This window comes from Sinocyclocheilus anshuiensis, unplaced genomic scaffold (assembly GCF_001515605.1).
Source record: "Sinocyclocheilus anshuiensis isolate Anshui unplaced genomic scaffold, SAMN03320099.WGS_v1.1 scaffold14, whole genome shotgun sequence".
Taxonomy (NCBI): Eukaryota; Metazoa; Chordata; class Actinopteri; order Cypriniformes; family Cyprinidae; genus Sinocyclocheilus; species Sinocyclocheilus anshuiensis.
Window position 1 is genome coordinate 784,284 of NW_015544139.1, and position 16,677 is coordinate 800,960.

The following is a 16,677-nucleotide window of genomic DNA, read 5'->3' on the forward strand; positions in this document are numbered from 1 at the left end:
TAAATTATTCTTGGGATTACTGATGTGCTGAAGTCCTTCTATGCTTGTCTCTCTTGCATTTTCTTTTGGGTAGCAGGCAGTTCCCAGGTCTATCTTGAAGCAGGCCTGTATGCATCAGTTCCTGATACTTTAATGTATCTCTGAGGAGGACTCATTCACATAGAAAAGTGGCCCCTGCTCATATTTTCACCCCAAACGCATCCTGACAGAACACTGCAAGGTCAAGCACTCACCACAGAACACCATGTAGTCATATGATGATGACGCACACTCTAACACACTCGTATAAAAGCAACTTCTTTTGTTTCAGTTTGTGAGTCGTAGACATGGACATGATTAGTTCAGGTATATTTAGATGCTTTTGATTGTGTAACAAAACAAGCTCACAAAGACCAGCAATCCTTCAGGGTATTTTAAGGGACTGGTAGTGTAGCACATGGAGGTTAACGGGTTGGCTTGCAGTTTCTTTAATACAGCTGGATGACTTTTGGCACCAAGGACAAAAAGTAGTAACCTGAGGCACACTGTCTTGATGGAAAACTCTGTCCTTGCACTTTTGTGTAACACAATCAATCTAAAGCAGTTTAAGGGGAGGAAAGACTTTAAAATAATAATCTCTTTGGATAAGCTAAATTTAATTCAGTGTAGTGCTTATATCAAATACAGTTTTTAGCCATCCATCTTTCCTTTTAAATTGAGTTAAGACAGAGTCAGGAAGAAATATAGTATAAATACAGCTTCAAGTTGCAATATACGAGGTCTAACCTGAACAGCAAGAAGCAGGCAATTAAATGCTTAAATGTAACACAACTGACATCAAGATTTGGATTGAGGATTTTAAAAATGACACTTTTAAAGACATTGTAGAACAAGGGATCATACTGCATATGACACTGTAGAGAAAATTTAATACAGGCCTTTATGTATTAAAAAGATATCAAACATTTATCAAAAGATGAGTCCTTTGTATTCAGTACACCAATAGAAATATAATATGAATGTACTACAGATAATTACAGACAGATGAATGTGAGTTTCACCCATAATTTGTTTCAATGATATTAATGGACATGAACTCACTCAGAGAAGCAATGTAAAATATTCCAAGAATATTCTAAATACTCCTGGCAGACCAATTTAGCTTAACTGTATTAAGTAAAAATCAATAGAGCTTCAGCAGCTTTGTGCTTGTACACCTGAATCAAGGAGGTCAATAATACCAGGAGAAAGCTATCAGTTAGGATTCCCATTCATTTCAATGGCAGTTGCTTGCCTGGCATGTGACCACCTGAAAGTATGCAATTTGAAGTCTGCCATCCTTGCTCATGGGAACTCAGTTCTGGAAACTGTTTTTTGAGCCAGGTTTTTTTTTATCCTGGAGAAGTAGGAAAATTACATCATGACAACATTGATTTGTTGATTACACCACAAGTACATTGACAATCCCAAACACTTTACTTGTGACTATCCTGAGCTGTGACGTCAAAGGCAGCAAACAGGAACAAATATAAGTCCATTTCATGCTTTTAAGAGCCCTGAAAAAGGTCACTACCAAGACATCTACTGGGCTATAATGGAATATTTGCTATTTTATGTACGCTAAAGTAAACATAAGCTGGATATGTGTGTGAAATTTCAAGTTTAAATGACCAACAGCACTGAGCTTTTATATTTTACATTTTCATATGCCTGTTGCTAAGCAACCACAGCGATAATCTATCCCATAATGGAAATTATTGGAAGATTTAGCAACAGAAATATCCTGCATGCAAAATTGGGTGACATTTCACCATAAATAGATGAAGTCATACCTGTGCAAAAATAAATAAATGCATAAATACATATAAGAAGCACCAAAAGCAGTCAGGCTAACAAGGTGTAGGTTCATTTCTATTTGGCATGTTTTGTGCCACAGGGAACACTTGAGACAGGCAACAATACGATCTGAGATGACAGTAACACTTATCAAGCTGTACGATTTATATTTATTTTTTTTGGAAAATATAACCAGATATTTAGTATGTAAAAACATTTGAGCAGCATTTGACAGAACATAAGAAAAGAAAAGAACATTTTTACACAGTTCCACAGACTTCCACTGAGTCACAAATACAGCCCCTGGAACCCACCATGTCAAACGGCTTCTTGCATTTTAACATCTTTACAACAAAATGGCAGGAAACTCTCCGGTTCCCCTGGAGGTTCTGCTAAGAAGAGGATGTCCCAAGAGAACAGGAATTCTGAGCAAAACCAAACACTTCACAACACAGCACTGCCGAGACTTTTTCCAGTAGATACTTTGCTAGTTGGGGAAGACAACTTGAGTTTTTGCAGCGTTTTGAAAGGTAATTGTAATGTATCTGTAAATAGATATATTCATATATATATATATACCATTCTTTCCCACAAATATGAAATATATACAACTTGAACTTCTGCACTGTCCAAATAATGCTTTCTACAGACGAAGCATTGCAGAAGACGCGCATTATATGGTTTGGCGTTTTTCTTTTTCTTTATTTTTGTCATTGGGATACCACATGTAAAATCACATGATTAAATACATCCTTTGCATCTTTTGCAGCACATATACCCAAAGACTCACAAAGTCCAACAGACACACATACGCAACCATGCAACCCATGAACTCCTCGGCCATATAAAAAGTTTAGATCATCTTCATGTTGACTCGTCTGGGCCCACTTGTTTCTGTAAGTTCTGAGTTCGCACCTTTCCGCTTTCGTGGGACGTACTGAATGTCCACGCTACCTCTGTGCTTTCCTTTGCCACGGCTCCATGCAAACAACAACAAGAAACAGAACAAGACGACACCCAGGAAGCTGAGGCAGCCCATTGCTGTGGAGACCAGGATGGTGGTGAAGTCCAGCACCACCCTGATGGTGTACTCATCTGTGCCATTAATCAGGGAACTGTTGTAGTCAGAGTCAAAAAGAAAGCTGCGGTTGGCGTAAAGGGCTCTGTCCCTGATTCCCAAGCTTTTAATAGCAAGCGTGACGGATAGAGTGGCATTGCCTGCTGGGTTTGATGCCACACACACGTACATGCCGCTATCTTGAGGCTCTGCCATGCGGAACTCTAGTGACCCATTGGTGTGGACCACCATTCTTCCCGTACTCTTTGTGGTAATGTGCCGCCTATGCGGTGTTAGCCATGACACAGAGGGAGGTGGAGCTCCATCTGCACTGCAGTATAGCCAAGCTCTCTGCCCTTCTTCCACCTGTGCTGGGTAAGTTGCCATGGAGACAACCCTGGGCTTGGTGCAGATAACGTAACGAGAGATTTGAGGTTCCACCAGGTCCCTAAGAGGCTTGCCAGCCAAGGGTGCAGGAGCACTACATTCCGGTTGAACATCGCCGTACAGCAATGGTAGAGTCCTCTCCAGGAGCCAGCGTAGACGACAGTCGCACAGTAATGGGTTCTGGCCAATCAGAAGAGTCTGCAGGGCCTCGGAAGCAGGAAAAACACTCCTCTCCAGTGTGGAGAGACGGTTGTAACAAAGGTCAAGAAGGCGCAGCGAGGAGGCTCCTTGAAAGGCTTGAGGTTCCACACTGAGCAGGTTAGACTGTCGCACACGTACAACCTCCAGCCGGCCCATCCCCCGCAACCACCCTGCTGGCAGGACATGTATACAGCTGTAAGACAGGTTGAGATGCGTTAGATACAACAGATGTGTCACCACTGGTACAGACGTCAAGTTGGTGTGGGTAATGGACAGTGTGCTGAGGTTCAGTCCCTGCAAAGCAGAGGTTGGAAACCCTTCTAACAATGGCCAACGGTCCACTTCCAGGTGTTTCAGTCGTGGTAGGCCTTTAAAGGCGTGGGCCTGAAGCTCCGCGATGCCCAAGTCCCGCAACCGCAGGCTGGTTAGACCATGCAGATGTGCGAGAGCATGTGTGGGCACTGTGCTCAGGTTGCATCGTTGCAGCGTCAGAGAGCGCAGGGATGCCAGGCCACTGAAGGCCCTAGGGGCGATAAACACTAGCTCATTATCACTCAACTCAAGTACCCTCAGCCTCCGCTGCTCCTCAAAACCGTAGTCCAGCAGAATAACAAGACGGTTTTGACTGACATCCAGCAGGGTAAGCTCGCTGAGGCCAGCCAGTGCTCCGCGCGGCAGCAGAGTCAGTTGATTGCTGCGCAGTCGGAGCGAGCGTAGCCGCAGCTGAGCGCGGAAGCTGCCAGGTTCCACAGATGACAACAAGTTGTTGCTGAGGTCCAGCTCCTCCAGCAACAGCAGCGAGGAGAAGTTCTGTGGCGTCACAATGCGCAGCCGGTTTTTACTGAGGTCCAATGCCCTTGTCTCTATAGGCATACCTTCAGGCACCTGCACTAACCGCCTGCGATGGCATGACACAGAACGCGTGGGCACAGAGCACTCACAGCGGGCAGGGCAGGCGTGGGTGGGGCACTGAAACAGGAGGAGTGGCAGGAGGGAGAGCCCCAGAGCACGAGAGAGCGGAGAGAACAGCATGGCCACCTACAGAGAAAAAACAGAGACAGAGAAATATGATATAGTTGAGAGAGATGGCTGCATGGTTAGTCACTCAAGGTAATGCAAACATCTACATACATATAATCTGAGACTATAGGTCATTGTACAAAATAGGTAATTTTAAATTAAAATTATGGGCTATGGTATCCACCTTATTTTTAAGGAATAAATGCATAAACGCAAACGAGTGAAAGCAAAAGTTTTGCGAAGGAAAAATATGATTTCAGTTAACATACAAATTTTTCTCTTTTCCTGGTTGAGAACCATTGACCTAGTGACACAGTCTTTTATAATATACATAAATGAACATCTAAAAAAAGATTGCATTTTTTTTATCCACTGTATATTTCTATACATGCAATATGTGTACAGCATGAGGGACATAAATAAGCCTGTGTTTTGTAGAATGACCCCCTATAATGCACATACATGCACATCATGTCCTTTGTTCCATCCCAATTTCCCAACACCTCCTCTGTGCAAGACCTCTCCTGATTCTAGCTGATAGGAACCCTGTGGTGCATCGATCGTCTCTTTCTCTGTCTCTCATACGCACACACACACACAAAACCTACTTTCAGAAAGACATCTCCAAACATGCCATAACCATGGAAACCCCATGCTCCCTTGGCACAAGTCCTGCTTTGCCAATTGAAATCAATAATGGAGGAAAGCAAAAAGCAGGCATTCCACAAGTCTGGATCACAAATGTGTACTTTAGATTAGATACGTAGACTGACTTTAACCACGTCTGTCTAAATGTTTTATGTTTATTAAAAAAATTACCTGGTAATTAGGGCAGATGAGGGAGAGTACACTATTAACTGTAAGACAACAAAATAGGCATACAATATAAAATTAGAAAAAGGCACAACAAAATTAGAGACAAAAAGGAGATTTTTATTTAATTGTGCATTTTTATATAATGGCAATTTAACCTTGGTATTGATCTTATTATCTATTAATTGACTTTACCACCAACATGAAATGGGTTGAAATACACCCCTTATTTCAGACAATATGAAAATTGAACAGACAGCACCACAGATAAGAATCAACAGCAGGGGAGCTTTTACATTTTGTATCTATCTCGCATGAGAATGCATCATTTAAACCTGCATCTAAAGTACCGCCATTTAGTCTTGTAATTAAAAATTAATGTCTTCATCGTAAAAGCTGAAGTTGGATTTGGAACGGATAATTACATCTTACAACATCCACAGACCAATCCAGCAACTCTGATTATATAAATCTCTATATGTTTCTCACTTTTAGGCTGTTTTTTAAATATTTGAAATACTCGCTTTGACATAATGCATAATGTTGCATACTACAAGATGATGCATTTCTCGTTATTATGAAAGAGGCAGTATGTCAGTGTAGTAATTGAAAACAGAATGATCAAAGAGCATAATTTGGGGAAAGGTTAGATGCACATATTCTCAATGAATTATTAATAGAATAGAATCATAAAGGCATCTGTTTCCATTATTGCTCTAAAATGACCATAAAGAGAAATGGTCATAATCTTGGGCTGAAGAATGGGGCAGACAATTTTCAGTGAACTGGCAAGCCATGGAGCGCTCTCATAACCGATATAGCTACAGATTGACCTGCATGCACGGAATAAACCTTGTGCCTAGTTTCCCTCTTATATATAATTTAGACATGTGGCTTCACTGCGTCAATAATAATCTACTGTGCAATTTTACAACAAACTTGTTTGTATAAACCTAATGCAAATCACGTTTAAAAATGTACTTAATGCATTTAGACTGCACAGTTAAATACAGGAATTTGTTAAACTCACCAAGACAAAAGTCGAGGTGCAAATTCTTTAAAAATCTATTTCACCTCACACTGGCCTAAATGACTCAAACCCTGTATGACGAGCACGGGATGCTTCATTCGAACGCTGATTAGCAAGAGCCAGGCTATGCTTTGCTTTCAAATCAATATCAATACATGCACAAAATATGCTGCCACATTCGCACTGCTTTTCAAGGAGTGTGACTGCAAATGTCCTTGCTTTTTCAAGAGAAGCATTTCTCAACCTTGGGGCGCTCAGTTTCATTCACAACTCCATCAGGTTTGTCGCTACGCAGCACGTCAAATGTTCACCTGCCAGCGTGAGTGTCGAATGAAGACGGAGGACGCGTCTGGGTGGAACATCAGGGGGCAGCGCTAAGCCTGTGGTTCATTATGGGGAGCAGCTCACTGACAAGTTTATTAAGTTTTAATGAGTTAATAATTCAATTCATCCCAGCCGATCTGATGACAGTATCAGCAGCAGGGGAGAGCATGAGCATTGATGTAATTCTTGGTAAAGGTGTCTGGATTAGAGATGCATTTCTAAGGCAGTGTTTATCAATTAATCATTACAAAGTCCTCTTTCTGGGAATGGAGATTATTTGAGAGGATATGTTGTCACACTGCGGGGAGCAGATTCTTCTTGGGACTTTCACAAAATCTTTATCTCACAAAAGCAGTCTGTCGCTTTCTCTACAACACACAGACAAGGCAGCCGAGCTTTACCACTCAGAAATACGCTGAGTGATCATCACTTACACATAGGGAATAAACTGGGATTTTGGAGGTAGGGGAACCCTACAATCTGCTGGTGATTCCAAATCCTTATACTATCTGAAAAAAATGGTACCAAGTTTGTAAAATATAAATTAATATTTATAAATGAAAAAAGTATTGCTTTGGGCTGGAGAATTTGTCTTATAGTGTCTTCCAGAGTCCTGCTTAAAAGTTTTTTGTTGTCTTTGTAAGTACACTAGTGTAATGCAGATGAAATGTGTTTACTGAACTAGAACAAAAAAGAAATGTAATGTATTGACTAACTGACAATATATATTTTTTTTTTCTTGTTTCGAATCAAAAATGCTAGAACGCCCAATTTAACCTTAGTTAGCACTCCGTAATACAGACATCAAACAACAGCAGTGCGCAGAGATCACACTATAGTATAGCACTCCCTGATTTTTCTGTCCTCGCGTATCAAAGTAAAGATCAGAGCGTTTCCTCATACATTTCAGGTGAGCTGTGGAAAACAATCCAGCTGTGTCGGTCTCATTGCTCTACATCTGTCTCGCTTCTAACAGCGATTGTGAACCTTATGGTTTCTCTTACTTTGAGGACATTCTGAAGATTAACTTGGTCTAATTTTAGTTTATCTAATTTTAGTCTCATCCATTTTTCATTGAGTGAAACCACCACAGCCACTGAGAGCGCAGTGTCCCATCTCCCACCGGATGCGTGTGCGTATAGGCTGTGTGTCTGAGCTTTGAGACCGAATGGGAAAAAGCAAAAGTTTGGTGCTGGGAATGTTTGTAAAGCCGAATGAAGCATGCATATGTAAATATATCAGCTTGCATACGGTAGAGAGCGCATACGTGCTGACCTTGATCCTTCGGGGTCTTTGGATCTCATGTTTAATTCAGCACTACAGCGCAAGCTTGAACTACATTTGGTGATCATTTCATACAGAGGTGTCTAAATGTAGGTGCCACGGGCTGTGTGTGTTCCCAGCGTGTCGCTTTCAGACGGCATGCTGTAGTATCTCTACGATGCTCTGATCCAGCCCAGTGGAGCTCTATTGACTCCTGCTATTGATCTCTGCGTTATTACACATTCACTTCTTCACGTCTCTCACATTGCACAAGACTGAAACCCCGTGTAGCTCTGCACCCATGGCAACCGAGCCGTCAATCAAGCCCTTATCTCTGAATGTTTCATATCCCTAGAGCTCAGGTGAGAATCCACTGAATACTTTAATAATACCCAAATGATTTTGCCAGAGCGCATAGCTTCACTCATTTGAGTTTCTGTACTATTAGGATGACCGTTTCCCCCACGAGAAGGAAGTATGGAGGAATACAGTATTTCCTGCATGTTTGCATGCTGTCAGCTATCCTTATTGGTATAAATGAGTGTGTTTATGTGTGCATGTGTGTTTGTGTACGTCTGTGGCTGTCTCGCTGGCAGCGCTGATGCAATGTGTTTATGTTTAACGGACATTCAGTACACAATCAGTAGCGTGTCTGGGCTCAGCTGTTAATGCCGTAATTTAGGGTGCATTTGTCAAGCCCATCAGCATTTGTTCTTCAAATGACAGTATTTTAACTTGGATACTAATAAGTGTAAAATACAAACACACAAATGTTTAAACACCCAAAGATCATTTGTAGCTCAATATTTACTCAGTATTTGCCATTTTGAGATAAATAGCCGTCCACTTGGCCGATTAGCAGAAGTGTACCTCTCCCTTATATAAAATTTTGATCAATATAATACTATCTATATGTACTACATAATAATGATCTAAAAATAATGATAATAAAGTAATATATTATTTTAGATTATTGAGTATGTTTACAAGAAAATACTATTTCAGTGTTTCTTTTTTTAAATTTTACATTTTAATTCAGTGTTACGTGCTGTTACTTTCTGCAATTTCAGAGTAAAAATTGTTTCTACACCAATTTTTTGTGTGTGTGTGTGTGTATATATATATATATATATATATGTGTGTGTGTAACATATAGACACACAAAAAATAAACAATTTTTACTCAGAAATTGCAGAACGTAACTGAATTAAATGTAACATTTTGAATAATTAAAAATCTTTTAAAATTTTACATTTTAATAATTTTGAAATTTAAGAATAAATTATATTATTACATATTACTGATTATTATTATATACTGTATACTGTATAAATATGATATGGCTATTGGTTAGCCTGCTTTCAAGATATTGTTAAAAATGTATCAACTCTTTTTTTTGTTTTGTTATGAAAATATTATATGTATTCTCACAATTTATATAAGATCAAAACTATGCATAATAATAATTTTTAAAAAAGAATTGAAAAAAAAAAATGCTTTTTAAAATAGTTTGGATGGACTATAGTTTATTTTTGGAGTGGACTATAAGGGCTTAAAATGCCCTCAGAGAGAACAGATATTATGTAAAGGTAGAGAAAACAGTTGAAGGTACAACAGAAAAAAGAATCCAAAGATGTAATAACAGCTGGTAAGAAGCATATAAGAGGTAAGAAGAGGTCATTTAGAAAGAGGAACATATTGCAATGCATAAACAATGAGACAAAGAAATCAGGCATACTGATTCATCTTTCCACCTGCGCGCCTGGGTAATAACATCAATGTGTGTGCAGTCACGTTTATTTGGCCAACAGGTTTCCTCCCCCCTTTGGCATTTGCCTGCGTGTGTGCTCATCATGCCATACTGTGTAGTGGAAGCATCATTTATGCTTTCTTGTTGATTTCTCTTCTACATACACAATATTCTGAGTGTACACAATTACACACACAATAAAAGAAAGGGATGCGAGAGATGGAGAAAAGGCGAGATTTGATGAGCCGACTGCCTCCAGACATTGCTTCTGCAATGCTAATTAACCCTGCAGGCAAAATCCACCACCTAGACACTAACCCTTTAACATAAACACACACACACACACCCTCCCACACACAGGACCTCAATTCTAAGCGCGTATGAAAGTTTTACTTAGATGCTGCAGAGGTATTTCCTTTTGCGTTCCTTTTCTTTTGTAATTATTCTCCTTCGAATATAAAAGGTTATCTAATCACTTAATAATTATGCCTAATTATTTTCAAACACAACAGAGAGCTAGACTTTACCTTTCACGCTGAAAATATGTGTGGTTGTTGCCCATGCAAAAGTCACTGCTGTGATAGCATGGCGTTCTGGGTGGTTGCTATGGCGTTGCTAGGCAATGTGTGGTTGCTAGGTGTTTGCATACTGCCCCATGTCACAACTCAAGACCCATGATACGTTCATGGGATTTTTCCACAAAAAATTAAATCTGGTTGATTTACAGCACACCTCTCTCCTCAACAAGTTCCATTTTGAGTTATTATTCTTGTCCATATTAGCAACAGGGTTATGTAAAATTGTAAATTTGAATTGATTTTTTTTCTTTTTCCACCAAGACATTTAGCCCCACCATGGTCCAAAAAATTGGTAGGGCCTAATATAAATAAAGTATGTGTAAATTAAGTACAGATTTCTATAAGGGGACAAAAAAAACTTTTACACAATGCTGTTAGGTTTTGTTTTGACAGTATTTCCTTTTTGTTAAAAATTACACTTATTGGGGTTATATTTTACTTTTTTTTTTTATTTCAGATCATTTCCATATGTTTTGACTGTTCAAAATAATCCTTTAACAGTTTGCTCTAAACTATTAGAAAATAACATACAATGTAAGTATTAAAGATGTAAGTTCAAAGCGCCCTCAGAGAGAACAGATATTATGTAAGGGATGAGAAAATAGTTGAAGACACAACAGAAAAAAAGAATCCAAAGATATAATAGCAGGAGCTGGTAATATAAGAAGAAAAGGTCATTTAGAAAGTGGGTTGTGCAAAATTGTGTTCAATTCGAATTGAGCTAGCCATACCCCAAAGAAAGTTGATTTCTACATAAGGGACTTTTTTTTTCTTTTTTTACTTTTGCCGTCAAGCCAAGTTTTGTCTTTGTATTAGGGTTAAAAATATATTTTTTGAATTTCGGTTCATTTTAAATCTACTTCCTTCAGTGTTCTAATTGTATGCAATTCTAGTTCCTATTTACAACCTCAATTCAAATTCAAATCAAATTCAGGAACGGAAGTGAATTTTAAAAAGCAAATACCACTACCTGGTATAGGTTGGCAACCACAAAACTTCTTCTTCACGAGGATTTTGGTGGTGTTCACACTCATGAGGACACTTTCCTCTTGGAGGTGAGACTGAACATCTATCCTTGCTTGGCATGTCCAGGGAATTGAATCAGGATTGTCAGCTGCTCTAAGAAGCTCTGCTCTCAGGAAAGTCTGTTTCTGATTCCATAGGGTGCTTTACCATTATACAACCAGCTCTGGCATAAAATCTTGACACTTGGATGGATAATGATGGATAATGTGCAAAAACCACTGCTACCAACAAAACGCATGAGTTGATTCACATACAAGTGGATTAAACAAACACATCTTCCCCTAAAATATCATTGTTTCACCCAAGTCATTTTTGTAAATAACCATAGCATACTTAAAGCTGCAGTCCGTAACTTTTTTTGGTTAAAAATGATCCGAAATCAATATTTGAGCAAGTACATAACCAGCCAGTGTACGTCACCTCTGTAAACATAAAGAAGTTGTCCTGGCTACTAGGCAATCGCATGTGAGGATCCTGCAGGTGGAGGATCGTTTACAGCCTTTTCTCACAGCAGCCAGAATAATTAAATACCATTTTGATGGCGGATTGTAATCCATAAAGGATTATGTGTTTATGAAACACATGTGAATTAAATTAAATTATATTCCAGTTATAAATGTGCTTCTGATTACAGATAGCCTGGGATTACACAGGATTTGTATTTTAAAGACAGACAGTTCTAAGGGAGCATAATTTGCCTTTTGGGTAAAATAATGCTAGAATCTGTGATTGCGAAGTACAGTAAATATTCACACCGGTGCAGTGACTGACTGCCACACATACTCTTCAAAACATTAGATTCATCTGCGCTGGAGCCATGCCGACTCACAACCCACGCAAGCTAGATAATTCCGCACACAGCTGCAATTCCATGTTTTCAAACAGAGATGGCAACAAAGAGGCAAAACGTACGGACTGCAGCTTTAATGGAAGGCACTGGTCAAGCAATTTAATTTAAAATAAGTGAAGTGAGACACTAAGTGAAATTACTTTGGCAATGGCTGCATAAGTTTCACAGCAACTTGACGGAACTGCCAAAAGCTCACAAAATCTCACATACAGACATGACTGACAGCCACACATCCATCCACATGCATATTTAGTTTGTTGCCTGATATATGCTAATTCATGCACATAATGCAGATTACTGAGATAGTTATCAGGCTTCAGCTCTTTGAGAACTGTTTGCCCCCAAACAAGCAAACAAGTGAGCTGCAGGAACAAATATATGACCTCATTCTCCCATGCAGCATTGTGTTAAGCAACAACAGTCAGACAAACAAATACATTAACAAAAACAGCGAGAACTACCCTAGTAGTTCGTGGCACCGAGGGTGTGAATAGCATGAAGATGTAAGGATAAACCACAGAGAATCCTTATTACAGTTCATTCAGACACAAATATGCTGAAACTGGCCACTCCTGGATATGAAAAAAAAATCCTCCCTTTAGAAATAGTAAAGAAAGGAGTTATTTAAAACTAGTTATTCAAAGATGACTCATAGCATTAACGGAGGGAATAAAATTAGACTGCTAGTGTGCTGTCTCCCTAGAGGATGCTCAGGAAGCTCCTGGAGGCCATCAGGGCCGGTGGAGTTGAAGCAGAGCAATAGGCACTTTGAAAGGAAGCCTAATTAAAAACCAAAAACACTTGCTTAGTCAGACAGGATTAAGAGCAGGAACTTTTTTCTTCATGTCATACTTCTGACAGTATAATGAATCTGTCTAATTATGAATATTAGTTGGTTTAGCATGTATATGTGAGCTGCTCTGTGAGGATTCTAGAAGCTCTCATAAAACTATAGTCCCAGCAAAATATACAGTGATAATATCTCCGGTGAGACAGGTTGCTAATATTTAGGTCAGCGGGCCCTGTGCTGTAATATTTGACAAAAGAAACTTAAATTAGCCCAACATAAAATCAATCTTGTAGCTTAATATCTAATCTCGTTCCACTCAAACAAGGCATTTGTAATCATTCCAATCCAACCACATTCCAGGTTTTCCCATTTTCCCATCTTCGCTCTCAGGTTAGAAAAAAACCCTATTGGGGAAACCAGGGAAACAATAATATTTGTTAACAATAATATATGGTTTCCAACGATATTTAACAGATTCTGTTTCATTCTGACTGCTAATTGTCTATTAACAGTGTTTAATATGTGGTGCTGGTGAATACATGCAACTGCATTATGCTTGCACTGGACTGATCGTGGGGTGAGAGAGAACACAGATTTTATAACATAAAAAACTCCAGGTAAAATCGGTTTCACTTCGGTAAAAATACTGCTCTGATCCCCTCTTCTCGGCCTAGACATCTCCTGCATATCCTCCCCATATGCCCCTGGCATATACTGCAGATTGTTAACACTAGCGTGTCTAATTTGTAACCCTGTTGGCATCCCTCAAAGTTCCTTAATGAAGCCAGCTAAACTGTCAGACTTATTAGGCTTGGCTCTGGAGAAACAGATTTGTGATTTACAAATCCCCAGGGGAACTAGGGTTTACATTACTTGCCACTAGTTCTCATTTACTTCAGTATCTAAGTACATCTGTGCTAGTTTGCTGTGACTAAGCTGTGTTTCACTACAGGGAGAGGTGCCTATTATTCTACATCTAGAATCACCTTTCCTCTTAGTTGGCTGTTTGTTGCTAGATGGCTATTTACTTGTTTGCAACCGTGCTGTAACACAACAAACACAGTTGTGTCCTGCCTGAGCCTGCCAAGACTATAAGAAAGTGAACTGCTTATAATGAAAAAAATCGAAGCGATTGACGAATCTTTAAGAGGTTAAGATAAATGATGAAACAGGCAATTAAAGCAAAACAGTAAACCAACTTGAGACCAAACCTCCTATTAGCCCATGTTAACTATAGCAAATTAGAAGTAAAAATATAAACCCAATTAACTGTAAAATAAATAAATAAGAAAGAGCAAGGTAAATAAATACACTCATTATTAACCACATCTAACTAAAGCTGGATCAAATAACTATTGCTTCACGCGACACTATATTTTCAGTGGCACTCTCTTGTTGCCACTTTTTAAATTGCCACTCTGGCTTTATTCCTGATTCATTTGCATCCTGCTGAAGAGTAACTTTAACAATATAATATATGCACATTCTAATAAGTCATGTTGACAGTGTAAGACACGGTGTACAAAAAGTATACAAGAAAAAATGTATTTATGTTAATGTAAATGCATTTCTGCATGCCTTTTGAAAGCATTTCAAACAGTAGCAGAATGTTATGTCTTCAGTGTTTACATTTACATTTAAAACAAGTTGATTTCATTCACTGAGCAATCATTTAAAATACCAATCATTTGTGAATTCAAATGCATTCGTGAATTTCTGTAAAAGCAGTCTGGAAGCTTTGTTTCTTGAAATATGGCAGCACTAATCTAGGTAAACCATTTTGCTTTGCTAAGAAAAAAAAGACAGACACTTTATTTTATGGTCCAGTTGGTAAAAGGTGTCAGCAAAATAAAAGCAGTATGCACATAATGTCAATACAGACCTGTTGGTGTAGCTTATGAGGAGAATAAAGAAGAGATTAAACCTATTAAACACTGAAATTTGTGCTACGTTTGTTACATAATAATTACATGGTAATTACCCTGTAATATACCACATTAAATAACATTTCCCCTAGAGCCTAATTAGGAGCTAAAATGTTAAAGAGGTGGAACACGTTTTTTTCTGAATGTAAAGAATTGCTGTTTCTCTGGGGGTTGATGAGACGCTGTGATTTAATCAGTTCGGACATAAAGGATAATACATCAGAAGGTGCTAGGGTGTAGACAGCAACATGATCTTAGGGTCAGTTCTAATTTCCTTCCTGATGTGGAATATATGAAGACATCTTGAGTCTTTAGGTTAAAGCCATGTTACAAACTTTTCAAGACAACACCAATTCACACTTTCAAAAACAGTATGTACTCAGACGTTCTGTTACAGCCTACACACTCATTGATAGATGTACTAATTCACAGCAAGTTCAAAAAGTTACATTCACAAATGTTTTTTGAAAAAGGAAATGGATTTCCCAATGTTCCCTACATCATTCCTGCAATACAACAGAAGCTCACCTCGCTATACACATAAATAGCTTTGTATCAACTTGCCAGGTCCATTTTCTCAATCCCTCTTTTTTTCCTCTTCCTTCAGCCCCTAATGGATGTGAAAATGGAATTGCATATCCTGGAGATCTGCTGAGCTCATATTTTGTCTTAACGTGATTTAAACCAAATGATCGTGCTCTCATCACATGTGACGACACACTTTGATGAGATGAAAATGCAAATAGGTGCATCACAACCTGACACACTAATTCATCCTTTAAGTTACTTACTTATTCAGTCAGTCAAAAGCTCTGCGTGTCTTTTCCAAAGGCAGGTCTTCTTTATTGTGTCTGACAGCCCCAAACCTGTCCTTCTCCACCCCCTGAAATCCACACTTTTTGCTTTTTAACTATGAACAGCATCCATCACTGTCCGGAGCCCTTCTAGTCTATCAGAGCGTGAGATCGGAAGCGTTGAAGGCAGAATCGAAGTGGCCGCCGTCTGCCGAAGGAGCTCCGCTACGACCGAGCGCATTAACGACACCTGACCGTCCGTCACAGACAAAGTGAACTAGTGACACACTTACGTGCACCGCGCTGATTAAATATCGCAGTGATGTCTCCCTCGCTCCTGTGTCTCTCTCTTTTTCCCACCTCTCCACTAAAGCACAGCAGGAGCGGGCTGTGGAAATTCGCAGCAGCAGGAGCTGAAACCCCTGGCAGAATACATCACCACTTTCTCCTTTATGAGTCACAATGCACACATACACACTTCTGATCCGTTCCTACCTGCCACATACAGAGCGTCTCAAACAAGCACGCACTTTAAAGCATTTTCTTTTACCTTTACCTCCATGCACTAGGCTTATGTGCTCAATGCGTGCTGCTGGTTACCTGTGGCTGCTGTTCTAGATGCCATAAGGATCAGCGTCCCTGTGATCAGCGTCTGAGAGATCAGCTAAGAGGAAGAGGGAACAGCCAGCACTCTGTCTCCACGACAACGCCCGGCAGATGCCACACCTCCAGTTCAGGCTCCTCAAGAACAATAAGCGTTTATCGCCACCCTCCCTCTCTCTCTTTTTCCTTCTCCATCTGCCGCTTCCCGCTGTAAAGCCGCGCTCACTCGGAGAGAGTGACGCGCTTGTGTGTGACGTTTTCCCAAAAGCAGGGATTCTGCATGTGTGTCTGTTAGACTGAGTTCCACAAGGGGATTAGGCACTTTTCATCTTCATGACGCACACTAGAAAGAGAGAGAGAGAGGGCGAAAGAAACCGGAGATGGAGAGACAGAGAATGGGGTCGTCATGAAGATTTTCAGGGAATGAAGGGTGAATGACATGAGATAGAGA

The 16,677-nt window shown here is 39.6% G+C and overlaps 1 protein-coding gene across 4 annotated transcripts; it reads right to left on the reverse strand.

Annotated features, from left to right (window-relative positions):
• Window positions 1–2,385: 2,385 nt before the first annotated feature.
• LOC107695029 (leucine-rich repeat and immunoglobulin-like domain-containing nogo receptor-interacting protein 2) lies at window positions 2,386–16,606 on the reverse strand. Of its 4 annotated transcripts, none has more exons than XM_016494805.1 (2): window positions 16,224–16,606; window positions 2,386–4,498 (listed from the first exon to the last, which is right to left on the reverse strand). In XM_016494805.1, the coding sequence occupies exon 2, from the start codon at window positions 4,490–4,492 to the stop codon at window positions 2,669–2,671; it is 1,824 nt and encodes a 607-aa protein (XP_016350291.1). In that variant the 5' UTR covers window positions 4,493–4,498; window positions 16,224–16,606; the 3' UTR covers window positions 2,386–2,668. The 4 variants fall into 4 exon arrangements, with proteins under 4 accessions (XP_016350291.1, XP_016350294.1, XP_016350290.1 ...); XM_016494808.1 differs by lacking the exon at window positions 16,224–16,606 and adding an exon at window positions 15,917–15,966; XM_016494804.1 differs by lacking the exon at window positions 16,224–16,606 and adding an exon at window positions 15,621–15,907.
• Window positions 16,607–16,677: the final 71 nt, after the last annotated feature.

Coding starts and splice junctions, on each gene's coding strand:
- LOC107695029 (XM_016494805.1), bottom strand. CDS start 4,492: ATGCTGTTCTCTCCGCTCTCTCGTGCTCTGGGGCTCTCCCTCCTGCCA.